Source organism: Larus michahellis, chromosome 15 (assembly GCF_964199755.1).
Source record: "Larus michahellis chromosome 15, bLarMic1.1, whole genome shotgun sequence".
Lineage (NCBI taxonomy): Eukaryota > Metazoa > Chordata > Aves > Charadriiformes > Laridae > Larus > Larus michahellis.
The window spans coordinates 3,318,045-3,340,023 of NC_133910.1; the positions used below are offsets into that span (position 1 = coordinate 3,318,045).

Genomic DNA, 21,979 nt, shown 5'->3' on the forward strand with positions numbered 1-21,979 from the left:
CTGGGGGGCGGTGAGCGTGCCCTAGCCGTACCCCGTCCCTGGCAGCGCTCCCGGCCTCCCCGTGACGCACCCGGGGCCGCATCCAGCCCTCCCCGCCGTGCCCGCAGCCATGGCAGGGCTGCAGAGGTCAGGTAGGGAAGGGCAGTGGAAGAGCGTCTCCCCTGCCCAGGTCATTCCCAGCCACCCCAACGCTCCCCCCGTGGGATGGGCCTGGGGGGGTGTGATGAGTGTGTCTGTCCTGAGCCGGGAGGTGAGCGCTGCCACCGCCGTTGATGGGACCTGGAGCCGCTTCTCTCCCCGCGGGAGGTCCCGGCGCGGCCGAGCCAGAGCCACCGGCGGAGTTGTGGTGTGGTCGTTTCAAAGTGTGACAATAGCGAAAACCCTGGTTTAATGAGTGCTTCAGCTTTTATGGAATGTAAAAGTCTTAAAATTAATTGAAACAAGCTGGAAATACAATTTTTTTCAGCCTGAACGGAAGCAGCTGGGAAAAAATAAAAAGGGCTTTGGGCTCTTTTTGGCGCTGTTTGCCGTGCAGCCGTGTTGCTTCGGGCCGGAGCTGCATCTGCTGGCCGAGGCGAAGCCCCATCCCAGGTCCCTCGCCTTTGCAAATCGCTTCCACTTGTAGAGAAAAGAAAGAAAAAAATATATGTAGCTTGAAAATGCATGTAAAATCCCTTTTCTTTACTCCTTAGGGGCTTGGAAATGGCTTCAGTTCCTCTGGGGTGTTTGACAGACGCCCTCGTTGCACGCTATAAACCCTTCCGGTGAACGCTCGTTTACACGGAAAAGTGTTACGATGATTTTATCTGATCAGCCCTTGTGAAATGAGTAAGTATTTGTGGCATCAGGGGATGCTGAGGGGAGGACGCTGCACAGGGGACTGTCCCACCCGCTGCAGGAGAGGCTCTCGCCGCACTCCATCTTTTCAAAATTATTTCCCAAATTTTCCATTTTTTCCCCTCAATTTTCCACTTTTTTTTCCAATGTGAAAAGCAGAGTGACCCCGAAGCCTCCCGGGCGCAGCAATGCGTGCCGCTGCTCCCTCTCTTCTCCTGTCGCTGGCCCCGGCACCCAGCCCGGTTGCCACCCCGGTCCTGGGCCCAGCCGGTGCCTCGGGGGTCAACCGCGACCTTCCCATCGGCCCCACGGCGCCGCCAAGGCCGGCACGTGACGGGGTGAAGCTGCCAAAGCCATTTCTCTGTTTTTTTCCCTTTTTTAATTCGGTGAGGTGGGGATGGAGCTCAGCTGGAGGAGAAAGCAGCAGTGGATTGAAATTGGGGTTTAGGAGCGGTTCTTTGGAGCGGCGCTCCTTGAGTGGCTTTAAAAAAAAAAAAAAAAAAAGAAATTGGATAAAAAATCCTCGCTTTCCTTCAAAAAGAGCGATGGCCCTCGTTTACCTTGGTCTATTTATAAACTGTTTAGAAGGGCCACGATAACCCAAGCAGGATGCGGTGTCCCTAGAAGGGACGTTCCCTGGCCCATAGATAAACTGTTTGGGTTATTCAGGACGTGTTAAAGCGGCGCTGCTTACGAAGGTTGGAAATTTTTGCTAAGAGCGAGATTGGGAAGAGCAGCCCCGGGGTCCGGCTCCGTGGCCCCAGTGCCGTATCCTGCCCGGGGTGTCGCGGAGCTGCCGTTGGTTTTACCCTGAGCCGTTCCTGTTTCCCGCTGATGGGTTTGGGATGCAGGAGGGCTGCCGGCGCGGGGGGACCCTGGGGAAGCGAGGGGCTGGAGCAGAAACTCGGGGCAGATCGACACAAGGTGGGTGATAGAAAAGGAAAAAGAAAACCCACCTGACGGCCCGAGCCATCGCCGAGCGGCTGCGGAGTCGGGGGCGGTCGGTAGCGCTGCAAAAATGCTCAGAAAAAGGATGTGTGGGGCTGGAAATGCCCCCACGGGACCGGATCCTGCTGGGTAGCCTCACGCCGAGGAACCCGCTGCCCACCCTGGGAAAGATTATTTTACCGTGTACTTTTTATTCTTCCCTTTCCGGGGAGGCTGGAGGGGCTGCTCGGGGGTTTCTGTGTCCCCACGCGGCTGCCAGTTCCCCTTCCCCATTGCAGCTCTCGCTTTCCGTTTCAGGGCTCCCTGCCCGTTCCCTGCCCGCTCCCTGCCCGCTCCCTGCCCATTCCCTGCCCGCTCCAGGCTTTGCATCCACGGGGCGTATTTCTGACCTCTACATACTTTTTCCTGGCGGTTCCAAGCCTGTGACCTTCTCAGCCTTCTTTAGCTTCTTTTTTGACGGGTTTCCTCCTTTTTGTAGAGTTTTTCCAGACGAGGCCGGCACCGTGGGGATGGGACCCCCCCCGCCCCATCCCAGTGCTGCCGGGGTTCATCCTGGATCCATTCCAGGCTCTCGGCTCCCGCAGCCCCCCCCCAGAGGGACCCACTGTGGTTCCAGGGGGTGTGGAATTGGGGACCCCAGGGGTTCACTGGCTGTATTCTGCCTTCCCGGGGGAGTGGAGGGACCAGCAATATTTGGATGTGTCTGGGTTACAGCTGCTGCTAACGAGCCCTGGAGGTGTTTCAGCTAAAAAGGCGATGTGCCAAAAAATAGAGAAAAAATCTAAAATTGTTGTGTTTTAGACCATGCGGCCACCCTGACCCCCGGCCATGCTTTCTGCTGGGTACCAAAATCAGGGGCTGCCCATCACCTTGCGGGTGCCCGAACCAGTGGGTGCCGCTCAGTGACTGGTACCAAAGTCTCGGCTCGGCGGTCGCCGTCTCCCCATCCCGGGGGCTTTCGTGCCCGTTTTCCCCCCGAGCGGCCGGCGGCGGGGCAGAGCCGCGGGAGAGGCCGTGTTTGCGCAGGATTTGCATTCGTGGCTCTGCAGGAAGGGCCGTGGCACCCGCGGCCGCTCCTCACCCATCCCGGCACGGCCGCCGCTTCCTCCCCGCGTGGGGCCCGGACGAGGGGGGCCTGTCCTCGACACCGCCAGGGACGCAGGGGACAGGGCTGGTGGCCCCCAAGGTGAGTGGGGGAGACGGGGGTTGGGGGGGAGAGAGGGCCGCCCCCAGTGCAAACCCCTCCTGCCCCTGCGCTACCCCCCCCCTCAGCGTGCTTACAGCCCCCACCCCATTGCACTGCCCCACTGTCCAGCCCCCCAGGGCAGAGCCCCATGGCACAGGCATGGCCCCCCCTCAGCTGCACGGCCCCCCTGCACACACATGGCTCCCCACTGCTCCCTGCTCACACGTGGTCCCCCCCCATTGCACAGCCCCGATGCCCATGCCCGGCATGTGTCCCCCCCCAATGCAGTGTCCCCCCCCTTGCACACACCCCCCACCATCATGTACACAGCCCTCCCCATTGCACCCAGGGCCCCCACAATGCACTGCCCCCCCCGCCCCAACCTGTACACAGCCCCCATGGCACTGCCCCCCATGCAGCTTCCACCTCATTGCGTTGCCCCCCACATACAGCGCCCCCCCCCCCAACTGCATTGCCCCAGTGCCTGCATGTCCCCCCCCCCTCCCCACGGCACCCAGCAGCATGGCAGCCTGTTCCCCCCGCTTTGGGGTGCTGGAGGTCCCCAGAGCCCTGTGGGGGGGGACACAGCCCCCCACCCCCCCACCCCCCCAGGACCTTGTCAGGGGTGGCATCAGCACAAGACGGTATTTCAGCCAGGAACATGTGCAGGGCTGTTTCCCACGGCCCTGTCCCCCATGTCCCCACCTGCCCCATGGGCCCTGCCCGAGGGACGTCCCTGCATGGGACACCTCCTGGTGCCAGCGATGCCCCTGCCTGTCCTCCTGCTCCCCCCAGGTGCTCCCCCCAGATTTTTTGGCAGCCGCTCCTGACTGAGATGATGATTTTGGTGGCCAGCTGGGGGTGACACGGTGATGGCAGCTGCAAGTGCCAGCCCTGCATCACCCTGTCACCCGCACGGGCACCCCACAGCTGTGCTTGGCCCCCACCCTGGGTCAGGCAGGGGCTGGTGGTGGCCACTTGGGTCCCCGTCCCCACATGCCATCGAGCTCCCCCAGCACCGGGGGGGGTCCCACGCAGGTCGATGCCACGTCCCCGCCGTAACCAGGAGCTCGTCACCCTCCTCTCCGGCTGTGGCCCCCGGTGTCTCTGTGTCCCTGCGGCTTGGGAGGGGTTTAGAAACCCCATTGCAGGGACACCTCGAGCCCTGCTCCCATCTCCCTTGCTTTCCTGCTGCGTTTCAGAGGCTTCCTACCCCCCGTGCTCCCCCCGGCTGCCCCCAGGCGCTGGGGACGGCTCACGCCCCTTCCCAGTTACAGCAATAGGGTTTTTTCTGGGCTGCGGAGGTTTGCCGACAGCCCCGGGTGGTGGCTGGGAGCTTCTGGCTCCTCTCATTGCTTCTTTTAGGGTTTTTGGGAGGCATTGCTTTATTATTTTTTTTCTTTTTTTTATGATTTTCAGCCATGCGAAAATCTGAATTAGCCAGAAAAGCATCTCCTTTCATGGCTGCTCCCAAAAAGCCTGCCCAAGCTCCTGCGGAGGGGACCTCCTGCTCGCGGTCAGCCCTGCGGGGCTTCCCGACCCCGCCAGCAGCTCCCAGTCCTCTGGCGCAGCTCCTGCGCCTTCGTGACACAGAAATCCCCACATTTGCAAGGATTTGTTAGGCAAATCCCCCTCCGGCAGCAGCAGAGGTGTGTCCGGTTGCCCAGCACGGGGTCGGGGAGACTCTGCGGGTCCGGGCTGGGGGGGACCCTGCTCAGAGCATCCCCTTCCCATCAGGATACGGGGACCTTTGTGCACATCGCAGCCAGGGTGGGATCTGCGCTGTGGTGCTCTGAATCACCCCAAACTGGGTTTTATTTCCCCCTTTCTTTGGTCCTGGGGAGCTGCTTTCGCAGGGAGCAGGTTCCAGTTGGGGTTTTATGCAGAAATAGGAGTTTGGCCAGCCAGAGGTCACTTTGGAGCTGCTGTGCCTTTGCCAAAAGGGCTTGTTTTCCAGGGAAAAGCCTCGGCCGTGTTGTGCAAGCACAGGTGAGAGGCGGGGGGGTGTCAGGGCGGCTTCGGAAGGGCTAAAGGAAAACTGAGCTGCAGGTGGAGGTGCGGAGGAGCCGCCACGATGAGCCTCGGCACCGCCGGGTACGGAAAAAACCCCGCCGGTTCCTCCTTCTTTCTCTTAACGCAGCTGATGGAAGCAGCGGTTTTCCCCAGGGAGATTTTGTGCAGCGAGGGCTTGGGGTGCCCACACCGGCTCTTCCAGAAGTCGGTTCCGCAGTGACCGTGCAGCCCGGCCTGGCCGTCCCCATGTCCCCACATCCCTCTGCCACGGGGCTGCGAAGGGGCCAAAAGCCTCAGTGGGGTCGGGGTGGCCGGTGGCAGCGGAGCAGGAGCCCAGGGACAGACAAACCAGCTCCTCTGGAATTGCTGGTTTTTTCCATCCTCGGTATTTTTTCCCTGTGTTCACGCTATTTTCACTCTCCCTGTTTTCCCTGCTAGGGAGAGTCCTTGTCCCCGAGCCGCACCGACGCTGGCTCAGCCCCGATAATCTCCCTTTGTAGCATCACGGCTTTGCCCTTTACCAGCGACAGGCTAATTACACCCCGGAGGGTGGGGAGGTTTTGCCTGAACTCAGGGTTTTCGAGGCCGTGTGTGTGATGAGCTCATCCCGCTGCCCAGTCCCTGTCCCGCCGCGGCTGCCCGGCATTCGTGATTCCTCGCACGATGCCGCCGTGACGGCAGCCACCCAGGAGGGCTCTGAGCAAGAGGGGGGAGAGAAAACCGGCCGTCGGCGGCCGTCCCGCAGCGCAGGGAGAAGGAAGTGCCGCCGCGGGCCACTCCTCCTCGCCATTTCCTCTCCGCAGACGGGTTTTTATACGGATGAGAGCCAGGGGGGCAGAGGAGCAGCCGGCCCGTCCGAGGCTGGAGCCCGGGCTCAGCGGCCGAAGGGGAGCACCGGCGGCCGGCCCCGAGGGACACGCTGCGGGTAACTGCGCTCGGTCCGGCTCCCCTGTCCCACTCCCACCCCGCGGGGGTCACCGGGGCCCCCCTCGGACACTTACACCTCCATCCCCGCCACCGCCATCTGCTCGTCCCCAGTGGCCCCTTTCTACCAAAAAAACACCCCAGTTTTGTGGGGACCCTCCTGTTCCTGCTGGTTCCGGATGCTCCGGGTTCTTCCCCTCCGCTTGCCGCCCTCCCCCTCGCTCTCAGGCTTTGGGGCTCAGCGATAAAAATGGGGCTGGGAGCGGGGCTGGCGGGGTTTGGTGACAAGGAGGTTTTCGGGGCGGCGCAGGTGGGTTTTGCATCGCCCTGGCTGTCACCCTCGCACCGTGTTTTTGGGGAGGCTGAACGTCTGCGTACCCCGAGCTCCAGCCACGAAGCAAACCACGTTTCTCAGCTTGTTTCCAAGCGCTGCCCCCGGGGAGTGCGACTCGGGGTGCTGGAGCCGTGCCTGGCCTCTGCCATCATCCAGGATTTCCGTTCCTGGCCACTAATGCCCTTTGATCCATTTCTCCTGCTGCAAGGGGCCGTTTTGCTCCGCTTTTCCCCCTGGAAACGTTCAGTTTTGGACAGAAGGGTTGGCTTTCAGCCGGCAGGATCAGCCTTTGGGATTTTCCAGCCAGTCCCTTTTCCCAGCAGCTTTGCAAACCCAAAGAGCCTGAGTTTGGGGTGCAGCTCCCTCCTCTCCGACGCTGTTTTTGGGACTCAGCGGTTGGCACTTTAACCAGGGACTTGTTTCTCCGGCTGGCGTCAGGCCGACGTCTCCTGCAAACCGGGCACTTTCTGCCCGCAAACGCCGTCTGCCCGGAGGCTGCCCCATCCCGCTCCCCTCCTGGCCCGGCTGCCTCCGGCTGCCCACGCAGGCTCCTCTGTTGTGGAAACCTTGTTTTGGCAGGAGCAGGGTGACACACAAATGCAAATGTTTGGGAAAGAGCTAAAGGAGGAAAGCTGGAGGTTTCTCAGGAGCGACTCTTCCCGCAGTGTGGCCGGACTGGGCGCAGCGCAGTGACTAACGGTGCTTACCCCAGCACTGGTGATGCCCCGGACCTAATTGTCGGGTTCTTTTTCCTATTGTTTTCACCAAACTTCTAATTAAGCTGCCGAAAGCACATCTCTGCAGATTGGCAGCACCTCCGGGCTGGCACAGCCGCCTGCTCCGGCCCCGATCCGACGTTGAGCAAGCGGGGCTGCTCTTACAACATTTAACTCCTGTGTAAAATAAGAGCAGGTATTAGGAACCGAGTCACGCTATTAATAGGATTATTGTATGCCTGACTGGACGGATTTTGTGCTCAGAATGGGATCTGGGCCCTCCACCCACCTCGTTCGGCTCACCTGGAGGGTTGGGCATCCTGTGCCAGTGGGATGGATGTGCTGGTTGGGCTCTCGGCTTTTGGGAAAGAGGGTCGGGAGCATCTCCGGGCTAATGAGCGCTCAGTCCTTGCCCTTTCACTTTCCCTTTCTCAGGCTCCCCATGCGGACACGGCGGTGGTAGGAGAGCTGGCTTCAGTTTTGAGGAGCTGAACTGCTTCGTGCTCCAGCCAGGGCTACGGGCAGGGGGGGTTGGCACCTTGCTGTGTGCTGGCAGCCTCCGCAGGGAATGTTTGGGGTGTCTCGTTTTCCCCTGCCAGCATCCACCTGCTCCCTAAACCTTTACCCATAAACTCCCACAGCTCCTTCCTGGCGTTTAATCAACACCCTCTACACCTGCGTGGGTTTGGGGCTGGGAAAGCTTCACCCCATGTTTTCGTGGATGTGTGTTACAGCCCGGAGGGTTGTCCTGGCCCCAGGCTGAGCTCTGGGATGTCCCCACTCCCTGGGGACCATGGCCTGTGCTGCTCTGCATCGCGGGGGCTGCTCCCCAGTGGCTTTGGGGACAGATGAACTGTCGGGGACCTCGTGTGAGCAAGGCAAAGGGTGCAAGATGGAGAGAAGCAAGGGTGTGACCCCAGGGTGGCGTGGGGACAGCCCGGGGCTCCCCGTGGCATCCCCGGCAGTGGCATGGGTGGCCCTCAGCTCTCCTGCCTGCTGCCGCCTCCACGCTTGCTTGTAGGAATCTCGTCCGGCTGGTTTTGCTCTGGGCATGGCCAAATCCAGCGCAGGGTCAGCAGTTAGCGCTCCAGCACAGCACAGCAATAGCTCGTCCAGCGATTAGCGCTGGGGGGAGCCGATCGCCCCGGCTTGGTTCCCACAACCAGCCGGCTGGCGGGGCATGGTCCAGAAACCAAATTGTCCCCAGAGCGGGGTAAAGGCTTGGGACGGCGTGTCCCAGCATCTCGGAGGAGCCGGGAGAGGAGCCGGGCAAAGCGAGGAGGTGGCCAGGAGCGTGTCCCAGCGCCCGCGACTCCCCGCGCAGCCCTGTGGCTTGCTGCGTGCCGGTGGGTGGCCGCCTGCGTCAGCCCCACCATGGGGGAAGTAAAACCTTCGCCAGAGCGTGACATTCGGCAGGTTGGTAACTTCCTGCTGAGCTGAAGCGAGTTAATAACAAATCCTTTGGGGACCTTCTCCCCGGAGACGTGGTGCTTTTGGCAGGACGGAGGGTTGATTTTTCTGGGTGGCTGATGAAAGTGACTTTTCTTGCCCTGCCCGTGCCGGCTTCCTGCTCTCGGGGTTGGCAATGTCACCGCAGCAAACTGTCCTCTTGCGTCAGCGCTGCTGTGGTCTGGAGGTGGCGGGGAAATGCCCTCCCACTGTGACACAGCTCCTGTTGCCACTGGCTTCGTGCCGGGCAGGGATGGAGCCGTTCCTGGCACTGCAGCACGTGCGCGGGGTCCTGCGCCGTGTGGCCGCATCCAGGCCTGGAGAGCTGTTTTCTCCCAGGGGCTTCCCTGCATGGTCCGAGCCTCTTGTCATTGCGTCCTGTTGCCGGAGCATGTCTTTGCCTCTTCCTTCTTGCTCGCCAACCAAGGTTTGTCCATGCATTCCCGATGCAGATGGTTTTCCCTAGGGATGCTCGTGTCCCCACGCTCTCCTGGGTGGCTCCGGGGTCTCGCAGGGGAAGGTCACAGTGGCTGCTGTGGGTCCAGGGGTGTGAGTGTGTGGGCACACGGGGCAGGGAGGACCATGGGGGTAGGAGGGTCGGGGTGGCACGGGGCAGCCCCACTCCTCTCCCTGGAGCAATGTGCTGCTGCCAGGCTCAGTCACAACCACATCAGTTCTCTGCAACCTGCCCAAGCCCCCGGGGCAGCCTGGGGGGCTGCGCACCAAGTGCCCACTGCCCGGACACTGCCCCCACCCCTTCTCCCTGCCGCAGCAGCCGGAGCTGGTGCTCCCTGGCAGAGCTGGCATTCCCATTGGCAGAGTCAGGAAAAATCCCCCCCGACCCCGGCAAGGGAGATGCCGCGCCACCGCAACCCGCATGGCATGAGGTTTCCACGGCAAGTTCCTGCCGTGGTCACTTCCACACCCCGAAAGGTCTCTGCGGGTGTACGAGTGACTGTTTCCAACAGGGGTGTGTACGTGTGTGCGTACGCCGGGGCAGAGGTGTGGTTTTGTGTCTTGCTCATATTTAGCAGACGTAAGGAACTAGGACTGGGCAGCTCTGGTGCGAACCACGGCTCTGTCTGCCCGGCGTCCTGCCTCTTGCTCATGGCAGAAGGTAGCAGAGCCCCCGGCTTTGGCTCCAGCCAGCTCCGAGCTGTCCTTCTGCATGCGGAGGTAGGGTTGGTTTTGTGATGTACATCGATTTGTGTTTATTGATACTGAATTCATCTGTAGTTTTGCATGTCCAGAGCGTCTTCCAGAAAGTTAGCTTAGCTCTGAAAATCTCTCTCTGCCACCTTGCCGTTCTGATTGCTACAGGTAATCGTTCTGCCTGTTAGAAAGTGGGATATCTGCCTCATTTGTCTGTTACCAGTCACTTCCTGGTCTTACAAAGGTTGATTTTATACTGTCTTTTTTTTTTTTTTAAGAAAGAGGATGATGTGAATGGGCTGCAAGAACCAGGCGAGATGGACGGAGAGCTGCCCTGCGCTGAGGTGGACGGAGAAGTGTCCTCTGCCCCGGAGGATCTGGGAGGAGAGATGCCCTGTGTGGAGAGCGATACCGAAGGAGAGGTTTCCTGTGCTGAGAGCGATGCAGAAGGAGAGATGCCCTGTGCTGAGACCAACAGAAAAGACGAGGCACCTTGTGCTGAGAGCAGTGTGGAAGGAGAGCTGCCCGCCACCGACAGCAATGGGGAAGGGGAGAAGCCCTGTGCCGAGAGCGACGAGAAAGGAGAGGCATCTTGCTATGAGAGTGATGGGGAAGAAGTACCGGACACTGAAGTCCCTGCTGCTTCAAAGAAAATGTTTTCAATTTCTTCTCCCTTGCGAGCGATCATCCGCCTGCGACGACGATACCGGGTGCAAAAGAAAAGCCGTCTGCATTTAGAGCTCCCTCGAGAAAAATCCTCAGAGCTTGCCCACGCGAGGCTGCTTCAAAGGCAGCTTTCCCTGACCCGAACTGGCCTGTATGGCCCTTCCATGTCCTTCCTCAATCAGAGCAGCTTCGAAACTTCCCAGTACTTCACCTTTGACACGTCTGTAGAACAGTATGCTATGAAAAAATGCAGGAGGAAAAAGAATCGAAGGAAATCTAGAATAGTCTTGTATCCAGATAAAACAAAAAGATACCTTCCAACGGAGGAGAAGAGCAAGGCAAAACGCTGCCTCCTCCTGCTCATCGTCATTATCTTCTTCCAGATTCTCAATGCGATAGAGAACCTGGATGATAACCTCCAAAAATACGACCTAGACGGTTTGGAGAAAACAATGCACCGGGAAGTATTTGGGCAGAAGGCTGCTGTGGAAAGTATTATGGAATTACTGAAAGACTATCTGGCTACCCACATACACAACAAGCCTCTAGTAATCTCTTTAAATGGCCCGACAGGGGTTGGGAAGAGTCATGTTGGCTGGCTGCTGGCCAAACATTTTCGTTCCGTCATGGACAATGACTTTGTGCTTCAGTACTTTGTTATGCATCACTGCCCCAACGGGGTGGCTCCTCTCACTTGCGAAATAGATTTGTCTAAGAAAATTTCTGACATGGTTACAAGAGCCGAAATAGAAGAGAAGATACCCTTGTTTATTCTAGATGAGGTTGAACTCATGTCTCCGGTCCTGCTGGATACTCTCAGCCGATTCTTCGAACCCAATCAAACTAATGAGTTCCTCAATGCCATCTACATTTTAATAAGCAACATAGGAGGTGGTGAAATAACAAAGTTTGTTATCCAGAATGCATCTGCTGAGCTTCTGCATCAGCAAAGGGGAGTTGAAGAGCTGCTGAGCATTGTCCAGCCTGTACTGATCGATGCCCACCCTCTCTGGAAGTCTGCGGACATCATCCCATTTGTTCTTCTGGAGAAGAGTCACGTCATAAACTGCTTCCTAGAGGAGATGAGGAGTGAAGGGTTGTATCCCGACCAGAAGCATATTGAAAATTTAGCGAGTCAGCTGGGTTACTACACTACAGGGGACAAGCAGTACTCCAGGATGGGCTGCAAGCAGGTTGTGGCCAAAGTCAACCTGCTGTAGTGATTTACTGAAGAGACCAAGTCCTGCTCTCAGGATTTGCACAGTTCTGGGCTTATGGAGGAGTAGGTTACAGCAGCCTGTGGTCAAGGTGTCCTTTCTCAGGCCTGCACTGACTCTGTCCTGGTCGAGGGAGAGGGACGGCAGCCCGGGCTCCTCTGCAACACGGTCTCTGTTCTCCTCCAGATGCTTCACTTGTTCCTAATGTTCTGTGAAAAGGGCACAGGCAACAAAGCCCAAGCGACCTCTCATAAACTGTGAGATGCTTTGTTCCTCACATGCTCATTTGGGATACTTTGTAATTAAGGAGTTGTGAGATGAGAACAGAAGCTGCGGGATATAAACAGGAGGAGGAAATAGTAACCGGGTTACTGCCCCTGCAGCACACGTCGCTGTGGCTCACTCCTTCTCCAGGCTCACAGTCTTCAGCTCTTTGCTTTTCTTGGTCCTGGCTGGTGATGTGCAGAGCAGAGGCCGTGCTGGACACCTGGGAGAACTGAAGGAATTTGTGTCTCCTCATCCCGCAGATGCGTGGGCAGTCAGAGCTCTGCTCTCTCCAGCTCCTACATGGCCACGTGCTCCGGAGACTGCTTTTTGGACCCGTTCCTGAGCTGCTGCTCTTCTGAGCTCATACCTGAGCTCACCTTTGGCACCTCCAGCGAGATTTCTGCCCTGCAAGTCTGTTTGGGCTCGTCTGGAAGACTCTCGGCTGTGCCAGTCGGTGCAGAAATAACCACTGGATTGTTTCAGGTCTGGTGGTGGCAACTTGTCCTGAGAGCTCTTCTGCTTTTTGCTTCTGGGTACACTTCACCACGCTCATTATCTAGACATCCCGAAATAGCAACTGACATATATTAAGCAACACACACTGGAAAAGACAGTTTGGGCTGTCTGAACCGAGAGCAGTGGGAATTTTGGGCTTGTTCCCAGACCCGCGAGGCCAAGAAGAGGTTCTTTGCCATTGAGAACCTGGGGAGAACATGCTGCCTGGAAGGACCTCAGGAAAAGCACATGTCCTTGTTTTGAGCAGGCAAACTGAGAAGATACTTATGACATTGCTTTTTCAGGTTTTGGTTTTGTGCCTAAATCCCCTTCTAGAAGTTGCTGTGAATTATCATGTACGTAATCCTGTGGATGTTTGCACTGGTTGTTTGATTTGCCTCTTTGTAATTGTTGGTTTCCAAAGTCTTCCGTCACAAACTCCTGCTTCCAGAGCTATTGTCAGGAATAAATCCAAACTATCCTGAATAAAATAATTCAAAGTACATTTCCTTTATCTGACTGAAATACGGATTTCTTCCCAAATGTCTCTTTTGGATTGTGTAGCTGCATTGCATTGCTGTGCTTGTCTTCCCGGTGGCTCAGATTGGGAGCAAGGACTACAGCTTTGCTACCTGTGTTTTGCAGCCCACCTCGGTGCAGCGCGTGTGCGCGGCTCCTCGGCGTGCTCGTGGTAAGCCCAAACCCCACACGGCGTGGCAGTGCCAAAAGCTGTGTGCTGCACAGCTCCTGCATCCCCCAGAGCTGCACAGGGGGTCTAGGCTGGAGACCGGGGAAATGTGTCCTTGGCTGAGATGATGCTGGGCTGGAAAGCCTGTCTGTGGTTTCTCCTCTTGAAATTATCCACTGGAGGAGTGTTTTTCTCCTGCAGAATAGCCTGTGAGGGCAGCTGGGCAGAGAGCAGGAAGCTTGCATGGCTTAGGGGAAGGGCTCTCGATAAAATGAAGCCACCTTCTAGGTGCAAGGGTCCACAAAGAGCGATGTGTGTGAGCTGGTTTCCATAGCTTAGTGTGACTTTACTACTATTAACAGGACAGTTAATATTACAGAACCATAGAATGTGTTGGGTTGGAAGGGACCTCTAAAGGCCATCTAGTCCAACCCCCCTGCAGTGAGCAGGGACATCTTCAACTAGATCAGGTTGCTCAGAGCCTCATCCAGCCTGGCCTTGAATGTCTCCAGGGATGGGGCCTCCACCCCCTCTCTGGGCAACCTGGGCCAGTGTCTCACTACCCTTATTCTGGATAAGAAACAGAAACAACTCAGGCATCAGGATTCCCTTCCCCTTCCAGCTGCGAGAGGGACAGAGGTTCTTTCTGGTTTCTTCTATCAAGGGCTCTTGTTTCTGGGACAGGAGCTCACAGCCCAAAAGTGTGACAGGAGAGGTAAGCGTCACCCACACCGCCTGGCTTTGGGAGCTGAAAATGCCATCAGTGTCTGTAGTGCTGGGCTGCAGGGGTGCTGCTGGAGCAGGCACCCATGGGCGCTGGATTGCAGATGGCCTTTGTCGTGGCGTTGGGACAGGCAGCAGCGCTGATGGCAGTGCTGCCTTCACAAGGGAGGGTTTTCAGGCTTCCAAGGGGCTGTAGGTACTGTGGGGATCCCTGAGCTGTTTTAGTGGGGAGTTAGACTCGGTTTTGGCTGTCCGTGCTTGCGGTCCGCCCAAAGGGGTTTAGTTGTGCCAGAGGCCCCTGGGTGCCTCTGCAACCATCACCCCCTGCGAGAGGGGAGGGTGACTTCGAGTGGAACCGAGCATCTGCGCAGCTTGTTTTCACCCCTCTGAGATTCACTGGCCCTAAACCAGGAGTTGCGACCCTGCCCCAGGTGAGCTGCCTGAACTTTGCTGAGGCACCAGCCCATGCCCTTGTACACCCAGCAGCTGGACGCTGGGTGGCTCCGGGCTCACCCTGAGCGGCTCAGCACCCTTAGGCTCAGCAGCCCAGGGCCCCTCATGCCTCTGATCAGGGAGACCGGGGATATAGAATCATAGAATTGCTAGGTTGGAAGGGACCTTTCGGATCATCTAGTCCAACCATCAACCTAACTCTGACAAAAACCATCACTGAACCATATCTCTAAGAACTACGTCTACCCACCTTTTAAAAACCTCCAGGGGTCGTGCCTCAGCCACTTCCCTGGGCAGCCTGTTCCAACGCTTGATAACCCTTTCAGTGTAAACATTTTTCCTAATACGCAGTATCCTTTGTCTCACCTTCCCCTCCACCTCACCCCACTTCTGCACACCAACCCCCTCCCAAAGCAAAGCTGTATTTTGCAAAAGGCACGGGGTGCACGTGTCCCTGTGTGCCGTGAAGATCTGCCAAGGTCTTTGCCTTCCACAAAGCTCCTCTCAGCGCTAAGAAGTGGGGCTCAGCTTTTCACTGCATGGAGACCAACTCCTCCCTTGGCCAGTGCTGCAGAGGACAATCTCGCCAGTCCTCACATGCTCCCAGCCCGCATGGCAGCTTGTACCTCTGGAGGCCTCCATAAGAAAGCACAGGAACCTCCAGGCCATGGAGAGGATTTTTCCTGCCAGAAGATAAGGATGTCTGGCCAGGTTTTCCCCAGTCCCAACTTGCCCCAGCACTTGAATCCCAGCTCAAATGGCTCTTCAGGTTGTCCCCAACCCCAGTCTCCCCCAGAATCCCAGCTCTGTCCAAACTGTCGCCAGTCCCCAGGCTGCCCTGAGATCCTTTGCAAAGCCACCAGCCCTTCCAGGTGCTTTCAAGGCAGTGGAGCTGGCATGTGGGCGATCCACAGCGCTGAGCACCAGGAGACCGATGGCTCATTTCTCAATGCTGGGTGCAAAGGAAGCTGGTCTAAGGGAAAGGAACAGCTAAGGAGACTTGAACCTCTTGTTCTCCCATAATGGCTGTGCCAGCACCCCTGAGGTTCTCCACCTCTGCTCGGCACAGGAGCACTCACTCTCATGCTGCCTGAGAGCCAGGACACCCTCTCTCAGGAATTGCTCATCACCGCAGCTGCTCCCACACATACCTGGCTAAGCCCATAGCATGGGATGCCTCCTGAAAAGCTGGTTTGATGAGCCCGGCTAGCCAAGTAAACAGCTTGTCCTGCAGCACATCTGAGCCTGGAATTTGGGGACCAAAGCAAGAGAGCACAGTGGCTTGTCCTCGGTCCCACTCTGTCTCTTGGAGGCTTGGATGTCCCTGGCATGGGACCCAAGGCTCTCCTGGCGAGCTTTTACTTGACAGGTATGGCTGGGACGCCAGGTGTGTGGTGAAGTGCTTTTGCCACAGATTTTTTCCCTCCTTAGCCTGATGTGGATTTCTTCATCCAGTTCCATTTTCCAGGGAAAATGCTGGTTGAGCTGGAGGGATGGGATTGAAACTGAAGGATGGAGAGAACCCCCCCCGGGCTGGGGTACTTGGACTGCTCGTCCTGCTCTTCCCCTGCACAGCCGAGCTGTGAACTGAAGGGCCCGTAGACAGTCCGGACTCCCTCGCTTTGAGGGCATCCCACACGCCTCCCCTGCGCTAGCAGCTCCCTTCCCCTGCTGAAGGGCTCATTTTCTTCAGTAGTGCTGGGTCCCATGGGTCCAAGTCACCAGGACGGGTCACCCTCCTGTCAGCTCTTGCTTCCTAATGCACCATGGTACACCACCTGATGGAGATGGGGGATTGCAGAGGGTACCGTGCTGTGTTGTCCATAGCCTCATCTATCTATAAAGGATCTCTTCAGCCCTTCTTTACTCTTAATAGCTTCTTTGTAATCAAAAGATCTAGAAATACGGCTTTGCAGGAGATACTGCTAGGGATAAAAAGAATTGCTGTGGCTGCACATTTGTCCTGTGCCTTCATCCAGCTCCTCTGGATGCCCCAGGTGGATGGGGGCTGCCTGACGTGCGGGAGCTGCCACATAGATCTGCTATGGATGTGGCTGTAGGTGGCACTGGGAAGGCTTCCTCGGCTGGCAAGAGCTCTTCCTGAGTTGGGTATATTCCTGGTGTGCCTGGAGCAGTGATTTATGGAGAGCACTGCATTTGGCCTTGAGCAAAGCACGGCTTGTTCAGTAATTAAAGCACCACTGGGATAACCTTTCTTCATCACAGGCTGGCGGGGGCTCACAGGGAGACCAGCAGGTACTCTGCACCCCGCAACTGCATCCCGAAGCCAGAGTGGTGTTTGGGACAAATTCCCTTTTTGCATTTACCCCAGGGGAAAGTGCAGAGTGATTGCAAATCGGTGCGGAGTGAGGATGTGGGAACAGCCGCCATTACTGCCCATGAGAGCATGGCGATGATAAAAGAGGTTTAAAGTAAATATGAAATAGTGCGTGTCTTGCACAGGATGGAAATTGTGACCACATTGGCCTGGTCTGTGCTGAAGGCTTTCCCGGAGCCAGGCTCAGGTCAGAGGGCCCCAGGACACGAGCTGCATTCCCATCACATGCTGTCAGACCCTGACAGAGCACCTCCCAGTACAGAAGATGGACCAATTTGTGACAACTCTGAAGGCAGTAATTTAGTCTCCCCCACGTCAGGCTCACCTGACAGCTCCTCACACCCTGCATGCTCAGGAACCCTATTTAAGCTCAGCTGGCACCATCAGTCCCTGTGGGAGCTGTGCTGGGGCGATGCTGGTTCCAGTTCAGCCCCAGCTGTGCCTGGACTATGGGCTCTGCTGATCCAGGACCTCGGCCTGCACCCTGACATTTCATCTTGCCCCATCACCACGGACCTGCCTGGCCATTGCTGGCCCTAATCTGGGGCTTCTCTTCCTGGCTTCACATTGGACCCATCTCATCACTGTGGTGTTGCTGGATCTGGACTTCTGGGTTGCCCTGGACTCTTGGTTGGACCTGGCCGCTGTCTCCAACCTGCCCTGAACTTCCATGCAGGTACCATGGGATGTGCTCTGCTGGACCTGGGGTCCCACTTGCTCCCTCCTCCCTGAGGGAGCAGCCCTGCTCTTGCTGTCCCCTGATATGGGGGCACCTTGGTGTTGGGGGGCCAGGAAAGACCATCAGGCCAAGTGTGCAGCTGGTGGGGAACACTGAAGGGGACCTTGTGGCCAAGGCACCAATTGCATTTTCCCCACGGATGCCTAAACCTAGAGTGGAATGTGACATCCCTCCCTTTGGCACCAGCTGTGTCCAGGGCATGCCCCATGTTGGCAGAGCTCCTCCATGGTGCCCGAAGAGCCCCCTGAGCTGGGAGACATGTGGTTCCCAACACCTGCACCCCCTTCCCTGCCAAAGCATCTTTGTTTTGGGTTGCAAGACAAATTGCTGGGGCTGCCTGGGGCAGGGAGCAGCCTGGGGTGATGCAGCATGTCAGCAACCTGGCTGGCGAGGGTGTCACCCGTGGTGTACCCTGGGGTGGGTGCGCGCTCCAGCATGCTGCTGCAGACCTGCCCCTGGCTACCTGGCCTGTGGTCCATCCCAATGTCATCTCTTTTCCGTGCTGGTGTTGGAGATGCCCGCCCTGAGCAGTGTGTGGTGCCTGACAGATAACCCACCACGGTACCTTGTGCCCAGACGCGGGTTGAAGCTGCGCCTTCCCACCCAGATCCAGGGACCACCAGGCACATGCTTGTCCCTACCACATCAACTGGCAGTGGGTGGCACTGGGGGGTCGTGCCTGTGGCTGCTCCGGTCAGACGCTGTGTGCAGGAATCCGGATGCCTGGACAAAGCACAGGCTCCCAAAATATGGAAATAGCAAAGTCCTCCCTGCTGGGATCAGCACTGACGTACGCAATTCTTTTGATGGCTTCGCCGGTACCTGTGAGTGTTGCCCAAGTCCCTGCTCAGCTGCAGGGCTTTGTCACTTTGCAGTCAGCCACCGGGGCAGTGTTTCTGCTCCGTTTGGTACCCACAGCCCTGGTCACCTGTGGGACCATCATCATGGACAACCTCCCAGCCAGGCTCTCCATCTTCCAGTTGCAGGAGGATCCTTAGTTGTTCCCGAGAAAGGGCTGAAACCTGGAGACTGGTTGACCCTCAATTTGCTGCTACATTCAAGTTGGGACGTCTTTCTTTTAGACAGACAGTGATAATGACCTGCTTTCCCCAAGCTGGTGGGCTTGGAGCACTGCAGGCAGGAGCACTGTGGCCGGGGTTCTCGGGGTACTCCTGTACCAGGGACGTGGCTGCCTCCTCCACCCGCTCTGGGGCTGTGGGAGTATGAACAGGATTTGCCTGGTGTTTCTCCATGGACGTGGCCCAGCTCCAGCCAGAAGAAGGCAGGTGCATGCACACATTCTGCGTGAGCTCTGGCTAACTTCAGCTGCCTACAGGAAAAGAGATTTGTGTTTAAATCTTCCTAAAAAGGAGCCTAATCCAATCCGTCCCCATTAATCAAAGCGAGCCTGTCTAAAGCCGCCTCCGGAGGTGGGTGCTGGCTGATGTGGTCAGCCTGGCCGCGAGGCTGCGTCCTCTCTGGGATTTGTTTTCGCCGTGGGAGGATGTCTCAGTGATGGCACAGTGTTGGACCAGAGCTGCTCTGTTACACACCACGGCAGGGTGCCAGCCCTGCCGGGCCTGCCTGGTCCCCGAGTGCTGCAGGGGCTGCTCCTGCTGCAGCGTGTCTCCCCAGCGGGACCTTGGCCTTGCTGGCTGGTGCCTCTGGCCATGATGGCTCTGCCAAGACCAGCAGAAGGTGTGTGACATCGGCCTGGGGCACCTGAACAGTGTTTGCAGATAGATGCAAATCGGGGTATCACTTACAGGGGGTGCAAGGGCGACCCAAACCGTGTACCCTGATGATATGCCCTTACACACAGGGCGAGGGAAAGCTACTGATGATCCTGTCCTGGTTTCAGGTAAAACGGAACCAATTTTCTTTGCAGTAATTTGACTTTTCAGTTAAGCCTCTTCTAACTCTGTGAAATTAATGGTGTGTTTTTCAGAGAGTAGCTGCTTCTACCAAAGGTAATGCCTGACTTTTATAGTGAATACCAAGGGATGGAACGCAGAGAGGCTCGTGCTTATACTTATATGCCCCAGTGGAGGGTCAGAAGTGGAAAAGTGTGAAGGAATCGCACCCGCAGGGAGGAGTGGAAAGGGCAGGTGACCCAAAACTGACCAACAGGGTATTCCGTCCCATGGGCATCATGCTCAGTATAAAAGCTGAGGGATCAAAGGGCTCAGCTTCTTCTTTCAATGGCCAGTGTTCAAGGAGGAGTCTGTCTGTTTGTCCGTCTTTGATCCTGAATCGTGTGTTCCTGAATCCAGTTCCTGAGTTCAGCTCCCGTCCATCGCTGAGTCCAGTCTGGGACTTTCCCAGTGCTGCTGCTGATGTGATCGTCATCCCAGGAACTCGATACAGGCTGTATATATTGTATATATTCCATTATTTTCTTCTTTTGATATGATTATATTTTCTTGTTGTTATTTTATTATTAATATTTTTATTAAAGTAGTTTAGTTTCTTTTCAACTCACAAGTCTCTCTCTCTCATATTCTTTCCTGTGAAGGGAGATGCTCCCCCTTCTCTAAAGGGGAGAGAAGTAAAAGTGAGTGTCTGTCGTTTGTTTTAGTGGCCAGCCCAGCCCAAACCACGACAGATCCCTAGAAGGTTAAGTGCTTTGTTGCTGCGTTGTTCCTGTGGTCTCCACTAAACAGATGAGCTGCAACCAGGAAAGCAAATTTTAACATCAGTGACAGCAGGGGAAGATCATGGGCTGCAGTAGGGGAGAAAAGAGCAAAGAAAGCTCAGGTAAGTTAGAGGTTTCCCAATAGCTGTGAATGATGCAATTCGTCTGAGGGTGCGGAGAGAACTGTCTACGACGGCTTTTCAGACCACATGGAGACGGGGTGAGCCTCTGAAAGGTGGAGGGAGGACAAGCACTTCAACATTTTCCAAGTTAAGTTGTGACCATAGAGTCTAATTTCCTCCTCTGGCAGGATATTCCAGGAAGAGCTGTTAATGGTTACTGGAATAAACTGGAAGGAGTTTTCCAGAGCTGCGGAAATTCAATATTCCCCAAACGGTGGGGAGGACAGAGGTGGGAGCTTACCTGCCCATTGAGTTTGGAGGGGATGGGGAGCTGGGAGGCGTGCAAGCATTGCAGAGTACAGACTTGGGATGAAAAACATAAATTGGAGGAAAGGTCTGGAAGGAGGTGCTGCAGAGGAGGGTGGGAGTGAGGAAATGCACGTTCCAGGATGGGGAGAGCAAAGGGCTGGAAGGAAAACAAGCCTGAGGGGGATCGCAGCGCTCATGCTTCGCACGGAGAATAACACCAGGGGGTTGCGAGAACGGCAAACATCCCATCAAAATGTATAAATAGGTGTGTTGCATATGCAAGGGATGAAGTAATGCGGGGCCACGCGCGGCGCATCGCTGGAGCGCTCTGGCCTTATTTGGGCACCCTCCTGGGGAGGGAGCCCCCGGCGCTGCGCGGCACCAGCCTTCTCGCCCGCAAAAGTGAGCTCCTGGAGGGGAGCGAGCGAGGGGGGGCTTGTGCAGCCCGGGGAAAGTTTCAGGTGAAGCACGATAAGAGGTTTCAAATAAGCAAAAGGCTGGCAGAAAGGAGAGAGGGGAGCTTGGTTTGCCTGGTCCTCCTTGGGCAGGGTGGGGAGTTGGCTCCAGAGAGTGAGATTTAGGTTAAGCTTTAGGAAAATTGCTGCAGCTGCGGCCGTGAAGCCCCAAAATGGATTGATCAGAGCAGCTGCAGAATTGCTGCCACTGAACCTGGGGGCAGAGGAGGCTGGTTTACCCACAGCCACAGGACTTTGCCTTGGTGGTCTCACAAGGTCCCACTTTGCCTGTCTTCTGTCACGCCTTAGTGCCTGCCAAGGGTTCAGCTGTAACGTTCTCCTGCTGTTTAGGCTTCACAGAGCTCACACCAATTTAACATCACTCCTCTGTAATGAGTTTGTTTCACTTCCTAAAATACCTGGATTTAGGTGCAAAGCTTCAGGCACCTGCATCTGAAAACCGTCAGCCTGGGGAAGTGTGGTGAGATCAGCAAGTAACTCCCCAAAGGGATGGATTTCCCAGGTGGGATGAGTTAGAAGGACAAGGGAATCAGCCAGCATTGAAACTAGGGTATGCAGAAGAGTTAACAGTATAACTGAACTAATCTAGAACCCCTTTTTCTTTCCCCTTGACACTTTTCCCTTATCAACTCAGTTTGGTAGTTATTAGATATGATATTAAGGTCTATATCTAGAGCTACCTCAAAGGACTTGTAGCCATCTCCAGAAAGCACCTGTAGAAGGGGCAGACGTCCCCAGCATGGTTGGATATTCTCCGGTTACAGATGTGGATCTGGTTAGTGGCTCCCTGTGCCACTGTGCAGGAGTGGAGCTCTGCAGCGTGGGACTCGGCATCAGCTCCTGCTCCTCCTCCAGCTGCGGGGATCACCGCAAAGAGACACTCAGGGCTCCATGCAGGATACACACATCCCAGGATCTTCTGTGGATGCTATTTTGAGTTTACTGACATGGCGCTTCCTGTGCTGTTTTATCAACCGATCCCTCGGGCTGGGATTCAGCTGCCCTAATTTCTGCATCTTGAGGAAGTCTGAGTAAGTCCGCCTGGGATTTCCCCATCCCTGCCTCCTGGAAAGAGCCTGCTTGGGAACCCGGGCCTGGGAAAAGGCTACCTGGAAATCGTTCCCTGAGGCACGGCTCCTGCTGTGGGCTCCCTGGGTAGGGTCAGACCCCCGGGGCCATGTGGTGCCCACGCAGCCCCCAGGTTATTCCAGCCCACTGCAGCTCTGTGCTCCCTGATGCAAGAGCTTCGGCTGTCAGCCTGCTGCTGATGGAAGCTACCACCACCACATCCC

The 21,979-nt window shown here is 56.6% G+C and overlaps 1 protein-coding gene across 3 annotated transcripts; it reads left to right on the forward strand.

The window, feature by feature from the left end:
* The first annotated feature begins 1,604 nt into the window (after window positions 1–1,604).
* On the forward strand, window positions 1,605–12,718 carry TOR4A (torsin family 4 member A). Of its 3 annotated transcripts, none has more exons than XM_074608868.1 (2): window positions 1,605–1,761; window positions 9,838–12,718. In XM_074608868.1, the coding sequence occupies exons 1-2, from the start codon at window positions 1,672–1,674 to the stop codon at window positions 11,443–11,445; spliced, it is 1,698 nt and encodes a 565-aa protein (XP_074464969.1). In that variant the 5' UTR covers window positions 1,605–1,671; the 3' UTR covers window positions 11,446–12,718. The 3 variants fall into 3 exon arrangements, with proteins under 3 accessions (XP_074464969.1, XP_074464971.1, XP_074464970.1); XM_074608870.1 differs by lacking the exon at window positions 1,605–1,761 and adding an exon at window positions 2,863–2,971; XM_074608869.1 differs by lacking the exon at window positions 1,605–1,761 and adding an exon at window positions 5,660–5,909.
* The last annotated feature ends 9,261 nt before the right edge of the window (window positions 12,719–21,979 follow it).